General features: G+C 39.3%; 1 protein-coding gene across 6 annotated transcripts in view; it reads right to left on the bottom strand.

Annotated features, from left to right (window-relative positions):
• Positions 1–23639, bottom strand: part of QSER1 (glutamine and serine rich 1) — a 66332-nt gene extending 42693 nt beyond the window's left edge. For 4 of the 6 annotated variants that reach the window (XM_019639482.1, XM_019639481.1, XM_019639480.1 and 1 more), the window contains exons 1-3: positions 23439–23639; positions 2712–2824; positions 1444–1605 (exon numbers count right to left, since the gene is read on the bottom strand). In XM_019639482.1, the coding sequence (XP_019495027.1) occupies positions 1444–1605; positions 2712–2824; positions 23439–23623 (460 nt within the window). In that variant the 5' untranslated portion in view covers positions 23624–23639. Of the gene's footprint in view, positions 1–1443; positions 1606–2711; positions 2825–21596; positions 21699–22407; positions 23363–23438 lie in introns of those variants that run through there. The other 2 variants (XM_019639484.1, XM_019639483.1) reach the window with 2 other exon arrangements.
• Between the last annotated feature and the right edge of the window lie 6 nt (positions 23640–23645).

The following is a 23645-nucleotide window of genomic DNA, read 5'->3' as shown; positions in this document are numbered from 1 at the left end:
AAAAAAAAAAAAAAAAAAAAAAAAAAAAAAAAAGAAAAATAAAATTTAAAAGTGTGTATGAACAGGCACAAAATAATATCAACTTGTAATGATTTTTATTAAATAGTGATTTATTCTGTTCAATTAAGGATAACTTTACATTAACTCTAATAATGAAATCAGTCCCAAGATTGTTTTCCCCTATACTACCTACCCAGCCTGAAGTCATTAAAATAAATGAAATTGAATCTTTCACCGAAAAAACACATACAAAAAAATATGTAAAGTGGGACGGCCGTGTGGCTCAGTTGGTTAAGAGCGCGAGCTCTGAGCAACAGGGTCGCCGGTTCGATTCCCTCATAAGCCAGTGAGCTGCGCCTGAGCTGAGCTGCCAACAAACAGGTGGCAGGATGGCTCAGCTGGTGAGAGCACATGCTCCTAACAACAAGGTTGCCGGTCCAACTCCAGCATGGGATGGTGGGCTATGCCCACGTGCAACTAAGATTGAACACAGCACCTTGAGCTGGGCTGCCCTGAGCTGCCTTTGGGCGGCCGGATGGCTACTGGACTTGGAGCTGAGCTAGCTGCGTCCTCCATAAATAAGATTGAAGGACAACTATTTGGCTGTTCCCCTTCCCCAATTCCCCAACACAGTTCCCCTTTCCTAATTCCCCAATAAAATCTTTTAAAAAACATATATGTAAAGTGACAGATACGTAAATTAACTAGATGGGGAATTCTTTCACAATGTATACATGAAATCACCACATGTACACTTTAAATATCTTACAATTTTATATTTAAAGCTGAAATGGGGAAAAAAAGTAAAAGAAATTTAATCTTTGCTCCTCTCAAGTAGACAAGTAACTAGAGTTGACCCTTGAGAACAGGTTTGAACTGCACAGATTCACTTATATGAGGATTTTTTTCAATAAATACTGTAAATATATTTTCTCTTCATTATGATTTTCTTAACGTTTTCTTTTCCCTAGCTTACTTTAAGAATATAGTACATAATACATATAAAATATAAAATGTGTTAATCAAATGTTTAATGTTATTGATAAGGCTTCTGGTCAATAGTAGACTATTAGTTAAGTTTGGGGAGTCAAAAGTTATATGTGAATTTTCAAATGCACAGGGGGTCAATACATCCTTAACACCCCATTTTTCAAGGGTCAACTATACTTAAATTGTAGATACAAACTTTACATCTAAAGCTTATCTTTCATAATTATCTGTCTTCTTCAATTTGTTGGTTTTTATTAGAGTGCTAAAACAGAATTTCTGCTATGGTAGTAACAATTTCTTGAATTTTGTTCACCTTAAAATTGTGAAAAATTCCAGGTTTTAAAGTTCATTGGAAAAATCAATAATTAACTTGACTTTATGCCACACTACCACGACAAAGCCATACATAGTGTATTTTTACAAGACTTAAAAATTCTGAAAACAAAGAATCACCTGTCTGCCAGGATGGAGCCCTGAATTGTGGTAAGAGAGTAGTTCCTGAAGAAGCAGTCTGAGCAGTTCGAGATTCAACAGTAGAGAGAAAATTCATCACTGAAGATTCTTTAGTGTTTGTGCTGGTACTGTTCACACTAGTATCAAATATTCCAGAAAGACCTACATTGAAGATAAGATAGATCCCAAAGTAAAAATATTAATATAAAATTATATTCCTGATCACTGCACTGTACACCTGAAGCTGGTGTTGTATAATATTGTATGTCAACTATAAGTGAATATATATAGTCACAGGGCATGGAGTATAGTGTGGGAGTGGAGTCAAGGGAACTGTAATAGATATGTATGATATGGGGGGGGAGTGGGGTGGCAGATGGGGGGGCTGTCACTTTGAGGGGTAAAAAGTATAACTATTGCATTGTGTTGTACAGCTGAAACTAATTTTAAAAAATGCTGGGCCGGATGAGTGGCGCGTTGGTTAAGAGCTGGCTTGGGATGTCAGAGGGCCCTGGTTTGGATCCCACATGTGAGGGCCGGTGACGCTGCCCTCTGCAGCTAAGATGCTGAACGGTGGCTTGACCTGGGGCTGGGCTGCCCTGAGTTGCCGGAGACGGCGTAGGCTGCAGCCCCTGTGGCAGTGGGTTGCCACGGGCTACCGTATGTAGGCAGCAGCCAGCGTGAGCGGCCAGCAGCCGCAGTGAGCGGCTGTCCAGAAGCCAGCGACTATCTGCCTCGCCAGGGAGGAGCACAATGATGGTGCCAACTTGGGCCGGTGGGGCGGCATCCTCCACAGCTAGACTGAGGAACAGGACGACAGCGACTTGTCTGTTCCCCTTCCCCCAATTCCCCAGTGCTGTTCCCATCCCCCAATTCCCCAATGAAGGTCTTAAAAAAAAAAGTTTATTTCACAATAAAAAAAATTTATATTCTTGATCCTGTTTTTAAAAGGAATCTCTGAAATTTGAGGCCAAAAGTTATACAACCCTAAACTGTTTTATTTTTAAAAAGCAAACAAATATTAATTTGACCAAGCATAGTTATAATTTAAAATTTACAAAGATGCATGAAAAGATCTCCCAACTAATTATACAGATATTCCCTGTGAATAAAAGACAAAGCTTTTAATCTCATTTTCATTTAAAAATCTCCCATGGTATTGTTATGTCCTTTACACACATAGTCAACCCAACATGTGAAAAATGATTTTTCTTCTTATTCACTAACTGTACCCAGGTTCATGTTATATTTCACAAGAGAATTTTTACCGGTTGGCTGAGGTGTGGTAGGATATCCAGGAAGCTGATGAGAGGCAGCAAAATTCTGTCTCTGAAGGAGATCTGTTTCCGAGTGTGAGGGATGTCCTTCTTCATAGCTTAAACTAGAGGATAATAAAAATAAGTGACTAAAAACACATAGCCCAAACGATGTGATCAAAAAGTTTCTAGAGATCAATTATTAAAAGTAGCAGAAGTCGGGCCGGCCGAGTGGCGCGATGGTTGAGAACTCGCTTGGGATGCCAGAAGGCCCCGGTTTGGATCCCACATATGAGGGCCAGTGACGCTGCCCTCTACAGCTAAGATGCTGAACAACAGCTCAACTTGGAGCTGGGCTGCCATGAGTCGCCGGCGACGGCGTAGGCTGCAGAGAAGAGCACAATGATGGTGCCAACTTGGGCCAGTGAAGCAACATCCTCCACTACTAGACTGAAGAACAAAACGACAGCAACTTGTCTGTTTCCCTTCCCCCAATTCCCCAGCACTGTTCCCATTCCCCCAATTCCCCAATAAAAAAATCTTAAAAAAAAAAAAAAGTAGCAGAAGTCTTTGACTCAATTCCTGACCTATAGACCAAGAGATCAAACACAGTCTGATAATACCGTCAGAATAGGGAAAATATATTGAACATATACTAGGAAGAAAAATGATATAGTATTTTCCTTAATTCAACTTTTACCTCCTACCAAGTCCTTTTACTGGGAGAGGTAAAACATGATACAATGAGAAGAGCAATATCCTGGAAAACAGGAGAGTTGCATTCATTGTCCATGCTCTACTACTGGCTTACAGTGTGATTTCTGTAAGTGACTCAATTACTGTTGGACTAATTTCCTCATCTAGATGAATTTGACTAGACAAATAATCTCTAAGGTCCATCTAATTTCTAACATTCTATGGAATATCAGATAATTCAAATAAATTGATTAATACTATTTCCTAAAAACTCACCTAGAAAATTTCAAGCTTGTACATTGAGAGTCATTCAGAATCAGGTGTTTTCTTCCCTTGATTTCTATTTTGAATATTTTAAACCCAGAGAAAAAAACTGAAATAATATAATGAATAACCCATAAACCTGTCACTTAAGATTTAACACTTGTTGGGGGGTGGTACATGAGGGGTAAAAGGGATCAAATATATGGTAATGGAAGAACTGACTCTGGGTAGTGAACACACAATGTGATAATATAGATGATGTATGACAGAATTGTACACCTGAAACCTATGTAATTTTACTAACCATTGTCATCCCAATAAACTTTTAATATAAAAAAGATTTAAGAATTGTTAACATTTTGTTACATTTGTTTTATCTGTCTCTATACACACACATATACACTTTTCTTTTTTACCAAGCCACTTGAAAATAACTTGCAGACACCATGATACTGCATCCTTAAATACTTTAGTTGTTATTTCCTAGGAATAGGACATTCTCCCAGATAACAAAATATCTTTATTAGACTTGAAGAACTTTAACATTAAGTCAATAATAGCATGTAATACGAAGGTCATATTCCAATTTTCCCTGATTATCACCAAAATGTTTGGGATTTTTAAGCTTTCAGTGTAGGTAGGGTCCAGTCAAATGCAAGAATTGCATTTGGTTATGTCTTTTTAAATTTAGAACAGTGTCCTCACCCTGGCCTTAATCCCAGATCCCTTTTGTCTTGATTTCATGACACAGACTTCTTGAATTGTAGGCTATCCCAAATCTGGATCTGTCTGATTGCTACTCATGAGAAGTATATAGCAATGTTCTGTACTTCTTATCGCATCACGTGAGTGAGGACTCACACAATGTCCATTTGTCTCATTATTGGTGTACTTGAAGTGGTTAAAGTACTCTGTCAGATCTCTCCATGTAGTTATTTTTTCTCCTTTGAAACCAGTATGCAATTTTGAGGTATTACTTTAGTAAGACAGTAAATATCTTGTTCCCAACAGCCAATGGTTTTAGACATTATCACTCATGATCTTTAATTCAATTACTGCACTGGAGATTGGAAATAGGTTTCTAATTACATCATTATTTCAATATTTAACTTAGCCTTCTTCTATAAAATAAGCTTTTCTTTTTTTCCATTTTCTCTCGTGTATATAATATATACTTATATATTTTAATATATTTTTCAGAAATGTATATACGAGGTGCGATAAAAAAATATGGTGGATGTTTAAATTAAAAAAAATATTACAATAAAAGACACATTGCCATTAATCCCCCTCAAAATACTCCCCCTCCAAACACACTTATCCCATCGCTCTTGCCACTTTCTGAAGCAGTTCTGGAAGTCCTCTTTTCTGAGTGTCTTTACTTCATCCTCCATCATGACAACACTTCGTGTCACACATCGCTTCTAGTAGGGCAATTTCTGTCAAATAAAAACATTACGGTGTATTCTCATCCACCTTATTCACTGAATCTGGCACCGTGTGACTTCTGGCTCTTCCCCTAAGTCAAAATGACCATGAAAGGTAAATGCTTTGAATTGATTCAGGACATCAAGGCAGCCATGACAGTGCAACTAGAGACATTTATGAAAAGAGGACTTCCAGAACTGCTTCAGAAAGTGGTAAGAATGATGGGATAAATGTGTGAGAAGTAAGGGGGAGTATTCTCAGGGGGATTAATGGTAATGTGTCTTTTACTGTAATAATTTTTTTTATTTAAACATTCACCATATTTTTCGATCACACCCATATATTATACTTTTAAAACTTGTATCACTATAGACTTGATGCTCAATTTGCCTTTTCAGTCCTGTCTCCTTTTGACATGTCCTCCTTGGTGCTCAAATACATCCTTACCTTCTGGCACATGATGTTTCAGGCTCACCTTGTTATTTTCCCTGTACCAGACCTGAAATCAACCATTTCTACTAGGCCCCTTTTAGTGGTTAATGGCATTTAGAAACCAAGATCTGGGTGTAAGATGTGTTCTATGCCTAGTGTGTCATTGCTTCTAGGCCCTTTCTTTTGGTGGACAAAGCTAGGAAAATACGTCTTTTTGAAAACATTAGTTCGATCTGAGAACTCTAATTCAAATCCAATATTGTATTCCTCATCTTCCTCCATTTCACAGTGTATCTCCCTTTTCCTAAGGCTGGAATCCTAGTTCACAACTACATCAATATATTTACTCGTTAGCTCTATTTGAAATACTATAATGCAACCTCTATCAAAAACAAATCTAAGTAAAGGTCAGTATTTCTTCACAGTGTTTCTTGTCCCAAGGTTATCTCTCACTAAGTATATATAGTTACTGATTCAAAAGTAAGTAAATGAATTATTCTTTGTTATGCCTATTATTAATTATATAGGAATTAGATTTTGTTTGAAGATCCAATTTTAGCATTATTTTAAAATCTTTTTGAAGTTAAAAAATAAATATATTAAGATATATTTTACATACAATAAAATACACCCATTTTAAGTGTACAGTTCAGTGTGTACACATTTTGATAAATGTTTATACCAGTATAATCACAATCCCAACCAATTTATGGAACATTTCTATCACAACAAAAGGTTTCTCATGCCCTTTTGCAGTCAGTATCTTTTTCATCTCATCCCTGGCCCCACACAGCCACTGATAAGCCTAATGTCACTAAAATTTAGGCTTACCTATTTCAGAATTTTATATATATGGAATCATACAGTCTGCACCGTTTTGTGTCTGGCTTTTTTCATTCAACATAATATCCTGAGATACATTCAAGCTGTTGTAGACCTGAGTAGTTTATCGATTTTTACTGAATTGTGTGACTATATCACAGTATGTTTATCCTTTCACCTACTACTGATGGACATTTCGGTTGTTTCCAGTTAGGGGCTACTATGAATAACCCGCTATGAACACTTGCATACAAATCTTTTGTGGACATAGGTTCTCATTTCTCTTAAGTTAAATATTTGGAGTGGAACTACTGGGTCATAAGGTAGGTGCAGGTAGCATTTTACATTACCATTAGTAATGAATCAACATTCCATTTTTGCTTTATATCCCTGTGACCATGTGATCTTTTCAGATGTCTTAATTTTAGCCGTTCTAGGTATAAGGTATCTCATTGTGGTTTAATTTGCATTTCCTTAATAACAAACAAGGAACATTTTTTTCTATGCTTATAGGCTATTATTTTAGCTTTTCTTGTGAAGTTGGTTCAAAAATTTTCCCCTTAAAAAAAGTGGGTTGTTAGCCATCTTATTGGGTTATGCGTTTTTTTTACATAAATATTCTGGACTTTTTTTGGTCAGATATATGTACTATGAATGTTTTCTTCCAGTCCAGTGGCTTTTTCCATGTTCTAGTGTCTTTACTTTTTTAATTAAAATTTATTGGGCTGACAATGGTTAATAAAATTACATAGGTTTCAGGTGTACAATTCTGTAATACAGCATCTATATATCACATTGTGTTCGCCACCCAGAGTCAGTTCTCCTTCCGTCGCCATACAATCTGGTGTCTTTAAATTAAAAAGTTTTAATCAATTAACTAAATTTATTTTGTTAAGAGCACTTCACATGAGATGTACCGCTTAAGTACACAGCACAGTATTGGCGACTCTGTGCACTATGTTGTACAGCAGCTGGCTTCCAGAACTTATTCAGCATAACTGAAGCTTAATTATCTGTGAACAACACACCATTTCTCCCTCCCCTAGTCCCTGGCAACCAGCATTCTATTCTGAGTCTGACTAACAAGGTTTTAATGTTTGATTAACCTGAATTATCAATATTTTTTCTTTTATAGTAAGTGCTTTTAGTATCCTGTCACTAATATATTCACCTGTTTTCTTCTGTAAGTTTTAAAACTTAGTTTTAATGTTTAGGTCTAGGAATCACTGAGATAATTTTTGTGTATGGTATGAGGCAAGGGTCGAGGTTCATTTTTTAACTTCTTTTAAAAGTTAAGGTATGGGCCGGCCAAGTGGCGTGTTGGTGAGGAGTTGGCTTGGGACGCCAGCTCTGAGCAGCAGGGCCCCAGTTCAGATCCCACGTGAGGGCCAGTGACGCTGCACCCTCTACAGCTAAGATGCTGAACAACTGCTCAACCTGGAGCCGGGCTGCCGTGAATCGCCGGCGACGGCGTAGGCTGCAGCCCCTGTGGCAGTGGGTTGCCATGGGCTACCGTATGTAGCCAGCACCAGAGTGAGCAGCCCGCAGCGGCAGTGAGCGGCCGTCCAGAAGCCGGCGACTGATCTGCCTCGCCCAGGAAGAGCGCAATAATGGTGCCAAGTTGGGCCAGTGAAGCAACATGCTCCACAGCTAGACTGAAGAACAAAAGGACAGCAACTTGTCTGTTCACCTTCCCCCAATTCCCCAGCACTGTTCCCATCCCCCCAATTCCCCAATTAAAAAAAAAAATCTTAAAAAAAAAATTTAACTACAAATGAATCATAGACCTAAATGAAAAATTAATACTATAAAACTTCCAGAAGAAAACATAAGAGAAAATCTTAGAGATATTGGATTAGGCAAAGATTTCTTAGCTATAAGCAGCCCAAGCCAGGTCTTAACCATCGCGCCACTCGGCCAGCCCTGGAGTTAATTTTTTATATATTGTGTGAGATAAGGCTTGGAATTCATTCCTTTTTTTTTTAATTTGGATATGCAGTTATCCCAGGACTATATATTGAAAAGATTATTCTTGAATTATCAAATTGCCTTGACATCTCTGTCAAAAGAAAAATATATCAACTACCATGTATTTTTGGTTCTGTTCTTAACTATTCTGTTACACTGACCAATGTCTGTTCTTAGGCCAGTAACACACAGTCTGATAAATGATTCAGGTTGTACAAATATTCCAATTTTGTTCTTTTTCAAATTGTTTTGGCTATGCCAGGTATTCCCATATAAATTTTAGTGCCAGCCTGTCAATTTATATGAGAACTTTGCATTGAATCTATATCAATTTGGGGGAAAACTACCATCTTAAAAGTATTCAGTCTTCTAATGCATTAGTATGTTTTATCTGTTTATTTAGGTCTTTAATTTCTGTCACCAATCTTTTATAGTGCTCCGTGTATAATCCTTGCAAGCATTTTGTTAAATTTATCCCCAAGTATCTCATTTTTTATTAAATTTTTTTTTAAATTGGGGAACAGTGTTTTTCCAGGACCCATCAGCTCCAAGTCAAGTAGCCATTTTAGTCTAGCTGTGGAGGGTGCATCTCAGTGGCCCATGTTGGGATCGAACCGGCAACCTTGGTGTTATGAGCACTGCACTCTAACCAACTGAGCTAACCAGCCACCCCTAAAATGTTTTTTGTTTTTTTTTAAATAACAGCTTTATTGATATATAATTCATATACCATAAAGGTCACCTTTTAAAGTGTACAAATCAGTGCTTTTTTTTGAATAGTCAGAGTTGTGCAACCATCACCATAATCTAATTTTAGAACATTTTCATTGCCTGAAAAACAAATGTGCACCCATTAGCATCATTCCCAATCTCTAATCTACTTTCTGTCTCTATAGCTTTGCCACTCAGAACATTTCCTATCAATTTCCTATCAATGGAATGATACTATAGGTGGCTTTTTGTGACTGGCTTCTTTCACTTAGCATAATGTTTGCAAGGTTCAGTCCATGTGACACATGAATATATCACAAGACTGTGTAACCATCACCACAAGGGAACTGAAAATACAAGCTCACACAACAGCTTATACAAGAATGTTCATAGCAGCACTACTCAGAATATCAAAAGGCAGAAACAATCCAAATGTCCAACAACTGATAAATGGATATTAAAATATGATATAGCCATATAATGGACTATTCAACCATAAAAAGAAATGAAATGCTGATACATGCTAAAACATGGATGAACCTGGAAAATATTATGCTAAATGAAATAAGCCAAACACAAAAGGTCATATGATTCCATTTCTATGAAATGTACTGAATAAACAAATGGAGAAAAAACGATTACTGTGATTGCCAGGGGCTGGGGAGAGGGAAGAATAGAAAGAGACTGCTAATGAGTATGTCTTTCCTTCTGAGGTGATGAAAAGTGTTCTAGAATTAGGTAGTGGTTAGTCTTGTGAATATTCTAAAAACTATTGAATTATACATTTTAAAATGGTCAATTATATGATTTTTATATTATATCTCAATAAAAATTATGGTCACCCACTCTTAGTTATTATGGATAATTTTTCATGCAACTGCAACACCATCAAACGAGGTGGTTATAAAGGGCTTGCTGTCATCCATGTATCCAATCGCCTATGGTTGGTCCATCTCCATATAATAATGATTTTTTTGTTGTTGTTAATCTGCATATAATATTTTGTGGTTTTAAACTAAGTTTCAGAAGTTATTAACCTTCATAATAATCTGATGGTCACTGGTTTGTTGAGGTTATTTATTTTTTAAACAAAAGCCAGATTTTTAAAAACTTTTATCCAGGAAAAAAAAAATGCCTCAAAACATGGTCTTTGTTTCTAATTCCCATGCTGAAACCAATATAAGATCTCTTTTGAATAAATGTATATTTATGTAATATAGGACCACCATGGCCTAGCCCTTCCTAGCCCCCAAGGCCTGGATGGGTGGTAGGGAGAGACACAGGGGATTTTTACTATCCTCATATATACTCCTAACATTCCAGGAGCTAAGGCCTAAAAAAGGAGCCAAGGGGTAAGTCACAATTACTTCAGTCTTCATCTTTCCAGCCTAGATAAGACTTCAATCTTCCATTCCCTCCACATACACTCAAAGTGGGGAATGCACTCAGTCTTGAAGATAAGAAGGGTCAGAATTTTGCAACAAGTATCTTCTTTCAGGTGTTGTCACTTAAATTTCAAATTAAAAAATTGATATTTTGGGCCGGCCGAGTGGCGCGATGGTTAAGAATTGGCTTGGGATGCCAGAGGGCCCCGGTTTGGATCCCATATATGAGGGCCAGTGACACTGCCCTCTACAGCTAAGATGCTGAACAACAGCTCAACCGAGCTGGGCTGCCGTGAGTCGCCAGCAGTCAGCGTGAGCGGCCAGCAGTCGCAGTGAGCGGCTGTCCAGAAGCCAGCGACTGATCTGCCTCGCCTGGGAAGAGTACAATGATGGTGCCAACTTGGGCCAGTGAAGCTACGTCCTCCACTAGACTGAAGAACAAAACGACAGCAACTTGTCTGTTCCCCTTCCCCCAATTCCCATCCCCCCCAATTCCCCAATTAAAAAAAAAAAAGACATTTTCCTCATGAATAAAACAAACCAAAAGAGATTAATTAATCAGTTACCACTCTTTACCTTGTTTACTTTAAGTCTGAACATTCTTTCCTAATTTTAATCTATTTTATTTAACCAAGAAAATTAAGTTTTAAGGCAGATGAGAAAACTAGCACAAAAATCTCATCTAAAATGGCAGTTTTTGCAGTGAAGATGGTATATGACTATAAGAAAAAATTTTTTTTAACATATTAAGAGTAAGCTATCTTATGGTTTATATCCAGACATCAATAACATATACAAATCTACTCCTTGCGTAGCATACTTTTATGTCCTTAATACTTAAGAAATAAAACACTTTGTAAGTTTTAAAGTCAAGTAACTCAAGTTCCATGAAATATGTTAAATCCCAGGTAAACAAGCCAGTACTTCCACACAAGTCATAAGTTACTTAAGAACTGAATGTTTTTGCCTTAAAGTAGCCATATCACTTTCTTCTCTGTGTTAAAGAATTTGGCCACTGTAAAAACATATTTTCTGGGGTCAAATATACAGTGATGGAAGGAAAACTGACTCTGGGTGGTGAACACATAATGCAATTATAGATGATGTATTATAGAACTGTACACTTAAAACCTATGTAGTTTTGTTGACCATTGTCACCCCAATACATTTTTAAAAATTAGTAAAGATAATAAGAGTAAAAAAAAGAGAAAAATATATACTCTAACAAAATAAAAACAGAATTCTCTTTAAGCTTCACAAATATTGTTTTATTCTAGATAATATCAACTTGTCATAGCTGAGAAAGATAAGAACCCTGGATCGGAAGTTAGAAGGTCCAGATTCCAGTCCTGATTCTGCTAATAACACGTTTCAAAGATTTCAGCAAAGGACAATGTTGTCGAGTCCTAGTTTTCCTATTTATGAAGTCTAATGTTCTTTGTATTTCTAATATTCTGAGTTAAGCTAAATATTTTTACTTTTTATCACACAGTATTCTTTCTGTCTTCAAAACTGAATGCAGAGATAAACACTGAGTTCAGTGAATTAACTTTGTGTCGAATTCAAGCATGTCTGTCCCACTCATACCTAAATGTCAAATATTTTATATTTTATTTTAGCTAATCATAGTCTGAGAATGAAAAACAAAAACCTTAAGTGTAAGAATTATCAGCCCTTATTAAGGAATTATTTATCATAAATTTGAAAAAATAAACTGTGAAACAAATAGGTAACACCTGTATAAAAGCACAGGCTTTGCAAATATACCACAGGATTCAAATCCAGTTCTGTACTTTACAAATTCTGCAACTTGAGGCTAACCACATACTTTTCCTATGTCTCAGTTTCCTCAACTGTAAAATATGGGTAATAACAACACCCACCTACATAAGGTTGTGAGAGTAAATGATAAAGCACATATATAGCGTTTAGCACAGTCCTATGTTTGACACAATGTTCCGTCAATGCTATTATTAATATCATTACATCTATAGGTGAGGTCGGCATTTATATAACTGACATTTATTGACTGCCAAATATTATGCTAAGCACAAGATACAAAAGTAAAAAGTCATAAGTAAATAAATAAACATAACACTGTATGAGAAGGCTTACCTCTAGGAAATGATAGCTGAGTATTGAAAGAAAGGAGAAATTATCCAAGGAAAGGGAAAGAAAGTATTTCAGGAAGAGAATACCATATATAAACACCTGAAAATGTGAGTAAGATGGTGCATTAGACCTGTAAGTATTTCTGCATAGTTGTATTGGGGTCATGGGGATATGAGTCCGACAGGAGCCAGATTATGGAAAATTTATGCCAAAAAGAATATCTCACATTTTATCTTCAAGGGAATAAAGAGCCTCTAAAGAATTTTAATCAGAGTTGAATTACTGAATTTTTATTTTAGAAGAATGGTTTTGAAGCAGGGGAGCTCATGAGCATCATCTGCTGGGTTTTTTCCAACTATACAGTCCCAGTTCTCACTTCCAGAATATTTATTTGTAATTCTGAGACAGAACCCTGTACGTCACTTTGAAAAAGCTCTTCTAGCCAATTCTACTGTGTACCTGCAGTAGAGAATCACTATCTTAGATAATCTGCCTAAGCAGTGTGGAAGAACAGAACAAGCCCGAAGGCAGGAAGGCCAAGATCTTACTGCAGAAATCCAGGTAAAAATTATAAGGACAGAACAGTGGCAACAGCCAGACATTTGAGAACGCTTGAAAAATATAATTGATGAACTTGGCCAACAATGATTTGTGGGGGAAGATGAAGGGATCATGAATTATAGTGAACCACCCATAAGGCTGAACAAATGTGGAAGAGTTTGATTTTGGATGCATTATGTTTGAGGTGAGGGGTTCATAAGAGATAGTGTGAGAAATACTCAAAATAGCACTAATGAACATTCTTACTTAGAACTCAGGAAAGAAATCTGAGCTGGAAATAAAAAATTGGGAATCATTATCAGATGGGTATTTCTGAAGTCATGAAAGTTTGTGAAACTGCCCAAGTGTCTTACATGAGAAATGGGCTGAGGACAGAAGTTATGGGGATACTACTTTTAGAGGACACAGTGATATTAAGCTCAACCTGTGCCAAACCAGAGGAAGTGAAGAGGAAAAAGTTATGCAGAGGCCTGAAGTGGGAAAGTGTGTGCTATGTAGAGAAGCTGAAAAATCAACATGCTTTGAGTGTACTGAGGGAAGGGAAAGTGGCAAGAGACTCGTGCACCTGGAGAGGCAAAGGGCAGACATGAAGTCTTGTGGGCGCAGTAAGGAGCTTGGATTTTATTCCAAGTGCAGTGAAAAACAACCGAAGGATTTTTAAGCATAGAAATGGCTAAACACATTTTTAATAGGTGACTCCAGCTGCTACCTACTACAAAATTTCCCTCAGTCCCCAAACTAAAATTGAAAGCAAAGGGAATCCTAAAATCAAATACAACTTTCAATGTCATAACCACCCCTACCCCACCCCATATACACATACATTACCACCCAAATAGCTCCAAGTTTCACTAAAAATTGCTTTGAAAATAAATGTTAAGAGACATAGAGTTTAATAAATCTGGCTACCAATAATTCTATAGCAATGTCTTAGTTTAAAAAACAGTGAAAATAACAAAGTTGATGATAAAAGACACTTCCAATCCCTTAAACTTGACTTAGCAGAAAATCATGGAAGAGATAAAGCTATCTTTGTATTTTAAAGCTATCTTAAAAATGGTGAATTTTCAGGATATTATAATAATAGCTATAATAAAAAATACAATCATGAGTGTTGACAAGGGCCTGGAGAAACTAGAGCCCTCATAACATAGCTGGTGGGAATGTAAAACAACAGTAGAGCCACTTCAGAAAACAAGTTTGGTAGCTCCTCAAAGGTTAAACACAATTACCACATGACCCAACAATTCCACTCCTATGTATCTACCCAAGAAAAACGATGTGTTCAAACAAATACTTTTATACAAATGTTCACAACAGCATTATTCACAAGAGCCAAAAAGTGACAACCCAAATGTCCATTAACTAGTGAATGGATAAACAAAATGAACCATATCTCTACAATGGAACGTTATTCCATTATAAGTACTTGTATGTACTGATACATGCTACAACATAGATGAATCTCAAAAGCATTATGCTTAGTTAAAGAAGCCAAACACAAAAGAAGACACATTTTATCATTCCATTTATATGAAATGTCCAGAGAAGGCAAACCTATAGAGACAGAAAATCGATTAATGGTTGACTAAAGCTAGGGGTGAGAATGGGGAATGACTATAAATGGGCATGAGATTTCTTTTTTGGGATAATGAAAACGTTCGAATATTAGATTGTAGTGACACTGTGGTGACAAAAAGGTACTAAAAAAAATCACTGAATTGTACAGTTAATATGAATTCTATAATAATGTAAATTAAATTGCAATAAAGCTGTTAATTTTTTTTTAAAAAGGTGCTGGAGGGGGCAGCCAGCCTGGATTCACTATTTCTAAGGGCAATTTATAGCTTTATTGGGCCTTAATTTGCTCATTTTTAAGACTACCTCGGAGCACAGGTAACTCCTATACACTGCATCACCTAGGCTCTCAAGGGACCATGAGAGGTAGATTCTGCAGAAGATCAGAATGCAGAAGAGAGGAGTCTGATTATTTGTCCATTCCCTCCTTGTAACACAACCATAGTTTGAGCCACTCTGCATCCCTCCACAACTACAACTCCTTCTGGGCTCCAATAACTACTGCCCCTTCACGGGACTAGAAGTGGCTTCACACTACCGATACTCACTGTCTCAATATCCCTTTTTGGTCCCTTAGCCATGCCCCCAAAGATCTTTCAGAGATATACACATGGCCCGAAATTTGCTTTGAAATAATCCAAAGCAAATCCAAAGTAGAGAGAGAAAGTAGATGGGGATATATATGAAACAAGAATGAGCATGTGTTGAAATTGTCGAAGCTGGCTAATAGAGATATAGGGATTCATTATACCATTCTCTCTAAATGTGTCTGGTTTGAAATTTTCCATAATAAAAATGTTGTTATAGAAAATAGTATAGAAAATTAACTTCTAAGTGGGTAATTCATGTTCTGGATTTCTGGTTCACAACAAAGGTTAATGCAGAGGAAGAAATGATAATGAACATTAAAGATAAGGTATAAATTTTGAAACAAGTTTTAAAAGGTTTCATAAAATATTATCCAAGTGATGGGCCGGCCGAGTGGCACGATGGTTGAGAACTGGCTTGGGACGCCAGAGGGCCCCGGTTCGGATCCCACATATGAGGGCCAGTGACACTGCCCTCCACAGCTAAGATGCTGAACAACAGCTCAACCTGGAGCTGGGCTGCTGTGAGTCGCCGGTGACGGCATAGGCTGCAGCCCCTGTGGCAGTGGGTTGCCATGGGCTACCGTATGTAGCCAGCAGCCAGCAGCCAGCGTGAGCGGCCAGCAGCCGCAGTGAGTGGCCGTCCAGAAGCCGGTGACTGATGTGCCTCGCCTGGGAAGAGGGCAATAATGGTGCCAACTTGGGCCAGTGAAGCAACGTTCTCCACAACTAGACTGAAGAACAAAAAAACGACAGCAACTTGTCTGTTCCCCTTCCCCCAATTCCCCAGCACTGTTCCCATCCCCCCAATTCCCCAATAAAAATCTTTAATATATATATATATATATATACATACATATAAAAATCTTTAATATATATATACATATATATATATATATAAAATCCAAGTGTCATAATTTACAAGCTTACTATCTTAAAATTTCTTAATAAACGTGTCAGTTAAACGTGTTGACATACTCGCTCCAAAGTACAGTTTATGAGGAAGATGCTAAAATGACCATAACAGGGTTCAAAGATCAAGGTTAATTAGCTGGTCTACTAGATTAGCTTTTAATAGCAAGTTTGGAACCATCATCTTCTATGCTATATTAAAACACAACTTATAAATCTTAGAAGCAATTCTAATCACTAGAAGCAATTCTAATCACTAGCATGTTGAAGATCAGATTGAACCCAAACTTGCTTGTTTAAAAAAAAAAAGTAACACAAAGATATTAACCAATAGTAAAAGACCATCCCTAGTTTTATTTTTATTTTGTTTTTGTATAGCCACAGTTTTACTTAAATACCATCCTTCCGAATAGTTTACTCTTTTATTTTGCCATTATTCCACTAACCTCTGTGGCTCTGGCCAAATCAAATTCCGACTTAAATAGTTTTATGTCTGTTTAGGTGAGGTTAGTACACCGGCTGCTTTACCAGAATAATATTCATCTTGCAGTTTGTTCAGTATGAAAAATGTTTTAAAATGTTAAGCCATCGAATTTCAGCAGATCCAAGCAAAACTATTTTAGCTAATCCACATTTTTGTGTTTGCCATGCCTCACTGGGTCACACAAATCTTCTCTCGAGTTATTTAAATAGGATCAGTGATCACACAGTACCATAATGAGAATGATGGCATTAAGTCATATAAAAATTTCATTATTTTATGCTTGGTTACATCCCATAAATGCCTACCAACATTGGACAAACTTACATGGCCAAGATCTCTAAAGAACCTTAAACTTATGGAGGCCAAAATTAAACTACGAAATATTAGATAATACAACAAAGCAGAATATACTTCAGCATTAAATATATTCTTTATTAAATCAATATTTATTAAACACTTATTATATGACAAATGTATGAGGGGAAAAAACCAAACAGCTCAAGCTGGCCTGTCAAGAAATACCCAAATTAATAGAGATCAATAATAAACAAGAGCAGAGAAATATTTAATATCAAGGATTGATAAGTGCTATGAAGAAACTTAAAGCAGGGTATTGGGCTACACAGAGATGGGAGTGGATGGACAGCATTCCATTGAAGGTACTAACGAGAGACCTAACAATATGACATTTTGAACTGAATGAAGTGAGGAAGAAAGCAATGCAGATTATCAGAGGGAAGAGTGGTCCTAGCAGAGCAAACAGGCCAAATACCCTGAGATAAGAGCATTCATGCTGTCAAAAAACAGTTTCAATCAGAGATAAAAGAGACAGGAGCAAGGGAGAATCTGTGGTCAGTTTTAGAGGCAACATATTCCTCATTTAGGTGTGTTAATTTGGCCCATTTACAGAATGAGCTGAAAAGCTGCTAGTTTTGAGTGACAAGAGAAGGCCCTGCAACAGGTCCAGGCTGCTGTGCAAGCTGCTCTGCCACCTGGGCCATATGATCCAACAGCTCCACAGTGCTGAGTGCTGAAGTGTGAGTGACAGATAGGGATGTTGTCTGGAGCCTTTGCCAGGCCCCTATAGGTGAATCACAGCACAGGCCTTTAGGATTTTGGAGTAACACCCTGCCATCATCTGCAAATAACTCCTCTTTTTTTTTTTTTTAAAGATTTTATTGGGGAGTTGGGGAAGGGGAACAGCCAAGTTGTTGTCCTTCAGTCTTAGCTGTGGAGGGTGCAGCTAGCTCAGCTCCAAGTCCAGTCATCATCTGGCCGCCTACGGGCAGCTCGCTGCTGCTCAGCTCAAGGTGCCGTGTTCAATCTTAGTTGTGGGCGGGCGTAGCCCACCATTCCATGCGGGAGTCAAACTGGCAACCTCGTTAGGAGCACATGCTCTCACCAGCTGAGCCATCCTGCTGCCTGTTGGCAACTCAGCTCGGGTGCCACTCACTGGCCCATGTGGGAATCGAACTGGCGACCCTACTGCTCAGAGCTCACGCTCTTAATCAACTGAGCTACTCGGCTGGCCCCAACTACTCTCCTTTTGAGAAAGAGCTCTTGGCCTGCTCCTGGGCCATAGTAGAAATTGAACGGTTAACCATGGGCCACCAAGTTACCGTATGACCTGAGCTATCCATCATAAATTGGATGTTATCTGATCCACCAAGCCCAAAAGTTAGTTAGGCATGCACAGGTGTACTCCATCATCAAATGGAAGTAGTACATACGTGATCAGGCTGAGCAGACCCTGAAGGCACAAGTTGTGTTAAGAAGTGGCCCAGGGGAGGGGGGTTAGGGAGCTGGGTGAAAATGGTGACGGGATTAAGAAATACAAATTGGTAGTTACAAAATACTCAATGGGATGTAAAGCACAGCATAGAGAATGTAGTCAATAACGTTGCAGTGGCAGTCAACTATGTATAGTGCCAGGTGGATCTAGTCAGGGGGATCACTGCATAAATTATATAAACGTCTAACCACTATGCTGCACACCTGAAACTAATATAATACTGACTGTAACTAAATAATTAAAAAAAAAACAAAAAAAAGTGGGCCAAATGCCCATGGTTTCCACTCCTGCTCCACTGTCTTCTCTCTCCTAGCCTGTACCCTTACTTTCAGTTGATAGAGGAAGAGAAGACTTGGACCTCGTTTACAGGTGGTTCTGTAAGATACGCAGCCATCACCTGAAAGTAGACAGCTGCACTGCAGCCCCTCTGGAACAGCTCTGAAGAAGTGGTAAAATGGAAACCCTCCTAATGGGGAGAACTTCAGGCAGTCAGTGCACATGGCTGTCCACTTGGCTTGGAAGGAGAAATGGCCAGACATGCAATTATGTACTGATTCATGTGCTGTGGCTAATGATTGGTTGGATGGTCAGGGATTTGGAAGGAAATCTGGTGACAAACAAATTTGGAGAAGTGGTGTACAGACCTCCCTGAATAGGGGAGAAAAAATTGAAGATATTTGTGTTCCATGTGAGTGCTCACCAAAGGGTGACCTCAGCAGAAGAGGATTTTAGTCACTTAGTGGACAGAAAGACTGGTTCAGTGGATACCCGTCAGTCTCTTTCCCCAGCCACCCCTGGTCTCATGAACAAAGTGGCCATGGTGGCAGGGATGGAGGTTCTACATGGGCTCAGCAACATGGATTTCCACTCACCAATGCCAAGCTGGGTATGGCCACTGCTGAGTGCCCAATCTTCCAGCAACAGAGACCAACACTGAGCACCTGTTATGGCACCATTCCCCAGGGTGATCAGCCAGCTACCTGGTGACAGGTTGATTACATTGGATGGCTATCATCATGGCAGAAGCAGGATTTTGTTCTTACTTGAATAGATACTTACTCTGGTTATTAATGTGCCTTCCCTGTATCCAGTGATTCTGCCAAAACTACCATCTGTGGACTTACAGAATGCCAATGCCTTACCCACCATCATGGTAGTCCACACAGCATTGCTTCTGTCAAGAAACTCACTTCACAGCAAAAAAGTATGGATATGGGCCCATGCTCACGGAATTCACTGGCCTTACCATGTTCTCCAAGTTCCTGAAGCAGCTGCCTTGACAAAACAGTGAAATGGTCTTTTGAAAACTTAGTTCCAGAACCAGCTAGGTGGTGATACCTTGCAGGGTTGGAGCAAGGTTCTCCAGAAAGCTACCTATGCTCTCCATCAGCATCCTGTTGCCTAGTACTGTTTCTCCGATAGCCAGGATTCACGGGTCCAGGAATCAAGGGGTAGGATGGCAGTGGCACCACTCACTAACACCCCTAGTGACCCACTAGCAAAATGTTTGCTTCCTGTTCCAGTGACCTTATTATGCTCTGCTGGCCTAGAGGTCTAAGGTCCAGAGGGAGGAATGCTTCATCAGGAGACCCAATAACGATTCCACTGAGCTGCAAGTTAGATTGCCACCCAGGCATTTTGGTCTCCTTATGCCTTTGAATCAACGGTCATCTCCTGATGACATTTAAAGCCATGGGTATGAATGTAATGTCCTCAGGAGAAAGCACAGAATGGATGAGAAAGCATATCAGTCCCAAGCCCTAAGGAAACAACATGTAGAGACTAGAAGAGTTAAGAACTAATGAAGAACAGGGGAAAGCAGTGGGCCAGAGAGGCAGGAGAAAACAGTAAAGTACAGTGCAATGGAAGTGAAAGGAAGCATATTTCAATTATGAAAAAATGGTCAATGGTGACAAAGAACACTGAAATAAATATATTAATAATGGTTAGGTTTCCAGGCCAGCTACAAAAGCTCATTTAACCCTTAATATAGGTAGATTGTAGCATTAGACTATCTTACCATGAAATAAGTACTACAGTACAGTAATTAGACATGCAGGCTCCAGATTCACAATGCCCAGGTGTAAATCCCAGCTCCACTACTTACTAGCTATGTAGCTATAAGTATATTACTTAATGTCTCTATGACTTGGTTTCCTCATTCATAAAAGGAAGGTAAAAATAATGCCTACCTCAAAGGATTGCTGTGAGGATTAAATAAATTAGTGTGCATGTGTGTTTATCACTTAAAACAGTAGCTAGCACACATAAGTTGCCAGTAAAGAAAAGCACAAATAAATGGAGATTTATATGACCAGTACTTATGCACGAACTTCCCATGTGCCTAGCAAGAACGATTTTAGAAAGTCAGAAATCTCTCTATACACCCTATTTAAGGTAAAATGCTAGGGTTTCCCATTAGCACTTTATTTCTCAATGGTTAAAACAATAGAAATACTTTATATCTGATGGAGCTGCTATATCAAAAAAGTATTATTTCAAACTTATGAAAAATTGTTTACCATGATTTTCCCCATCAATTGATGAAAATGTTCCATTTCAGGACCAAGCAGAAAGTAGGATGTTAGATCCCATGCCAGTAATAACTGAATGTCATTACCATCTGTTAGCTTCTGAATAGGTTACTGGAAACAAGGTGACAGACAAGCTATTCTTTATGGATAAGTATCCATATTACATCATCCCAACTAGTACTCATTTGCACCCTCAAGAAGAAACTGCCACAAAGGGGAACAAAAACATTCAACTGATACATGAATTATGAAAAAGCTCTTTAAAATGTTATAAAAATATGAATAGGCTTCTGAAAATGCAGAATACCGGAAGACTTACTGGGCATATTTCAGATTCAGTGTTTTCTATATCACTGAAATGAAAGAGGGCATTGCACCGTTTGAGGAATAAAGTGAGGTACAATTAAGAAATGTGTGTAACCCTGTACAGATGGCCTGATCCTAACACAAGATGTTAACAAAGCAAGTTGGTGGGGAAGGGGGAAAGCCTGCATTTTCTATGCTATAATTTAGCTGACCCCACCCCCAAAAATATCTTTAAAGGAGGGGGGCTCAGCATTTAAGAATCAGTAAGTTCCAATAAACAGAAAATGAATCGCTTACATTATCTGTTCCAAGTGAATCTACTTACTGTTTTCAAATGTGTTTGGGAAGTCATTCTTTGTTACTTTGATAAATAACATTTGGAAAATACGACAAGTAGATTTTAGTTTCTTGCCTCAGAAGTATTCTGCTAAAAGAAATAACATAAATAACTAGGTAGTATTTGTTGCACTTACCTAATAAAACACTTTTTTTTCATTTAAAACAAAAAATGATGCACAAATACCTATCACTACTGTTCCCTGAAGAGAAAGTAATTTATAAATTATTTTCAATGCAAAAGCTACTTGAAAAATGAGAGCCAAATTACCATCATCATCATCATCATCTTCATCATGGGAAAGGTGCCAAACATCTTTCATAAAACTTAAAATGTATTAATTGTATATAATACAAAGTTATGACTGTTTCAGAAAGGTTTCAGCATTTAAGTGTTTAGCTCCAAACTGGCGCATCACATTATTTTCTTTAAAAGACCTAAAATCCCAGGTCTTTTAAACAAAGGACCTGAAATTCTCCAAGGAGGCTTATTTCCCTTTTCTTGAACCAAATTTTTCTCCTCTCCCAATCATCCCAAGGCACTATATCACACAAAGACCAGCTACTCTTCGCACATATTTTCCAAATCATGAACATGGAACTTTCATATAAACAAAGAAGATAACCTAGAACACTGTAATATGTAAAGTAAAAAAAAAAAAAAAAGTTCACTTCTGTCGTGACAATAACGAAGAAATCTGATGAGATCATAAAGCCACGAAGCTTCCTGTTGGTAGTTGAGGATGAAGTCATTAGCAACCCAGGATTCCCTGGTCCTTGTAATCAGAAACTGCACCTACCAGATTCTGCATTGTTCGGCAGAGGTGGCTTTAAAACACCCCGCTCCCGAATCATCCAAAGCAGACCACGCCTTCCAGTTATCATTCAAATGACCGTTTCACAGTGTGGCACTACTACACAGTTCCCGCGAGCTTAAATATCTAGTAAGAGTCAACATTTTAGATTCCTTGGTCATGCTGGAGCAAAGATGAACTCTTGAACCCCGCGCTACATAATGAACCAGGGCTTCAGAAGCCGAGATGGAGAAGCATGCTTCTGTTCTTCAACGTTCATGGCCTTCACTGACGCCCCCCTCCAATTTCTTCCCAACTTTTAGTCACCCCAAGACACAGAAGGCAAAGAGGGATTCCTTACTTCCTGCTGTTGTTGAAAGGGGAGGAAACTGAAGAGTAACTTTGAACGCGTGGAAGAGAAACAGCTTAATCTTGGCCACCACTGCAAACATATGTCACCCAGCCCGGCGCAGCGTTCGCGCGCCACCAGGACCCCTCCCGAGGCCCCACGCCCCAGGGGTTCTCCCGCAGCCCAGCCTTCCCGGGTCCCCAATGTAAGGGACGCGGCTTGGCGCCTCTTCCTCTCCCGCCTCCCCCACCCTCACACTGCCCGGGCCCCCAAGACCACATTGTTGGTTCCAATACAATGGAATGTCACTACCCCGAACTCGTCGGAGCCCCCCTCGGCCATCCCCGAGGCAGTCTCGGGTCTCCGTGATCGCCGAGTTAAGGCAAGGACCCAAACTTCACCATGTGAGACCCAGGACCCGGGAGGTGACGGAGACCCACGACTCCCGCCCAGACCCACGTCCCGGACCAGTCCCGGGCGCGAATCCTGCACTGGGCGCCCCCACCGACCCCGAGACCACCCCACAGGCGTCATCAGCCGCCTCTCCGGCGGAGGCGAGGACCAGGAGACGCGTGGAGGGTTCCCCGCCCGGCCCGGACCCCTCGACGGTGCTGCACAGGGGCGAAGGCCCCAAATGCATCCCCGGCCTTTCCCAGCCCACCAGGACCCCGCCGCCCACCCTCCCTACCTGGCCTTGAGGCTGGGGCTGCTGCCGCTGTTGCCGCTGCTGGTGGCGGCGGCGACCGCGGCTCGGGGTTCGTAGGCCCAGGCGGGAGCGGGGGGTGGTGCCGCGGCGCTGGCCGGGGCGGCGGGGGGCGCGGGCGGCGGTGGCGGCGGGTCGGCGAAGCCGGAGGTCGCGTAGTTCCTGTCCATCGTGGGGGTTGCGTAGGGAGGG

The sequence above is a fragment of the Hipposideros armiger genome, unplaced genomic scaffold (genome assembly GCF_001890085.2).
Source record: "Hipposideros armiger isolate ML-2016 unplaced genomic scaffold, ASM189008v1 scaffold_44, whole genome shotgun sequence".
NCBI classification, from domain to species: domain Eukaryota; kingdom Metazoa; phylum Chordata; class Mammalia; order Chiroptera; family Hipposideridae; genus Hipposideros; species Hipposideros armiger.
Note: the sequence above shows the minus strand (reverse complement) of the source record. Positions and strands in the feature narration are given on the sequence as shown.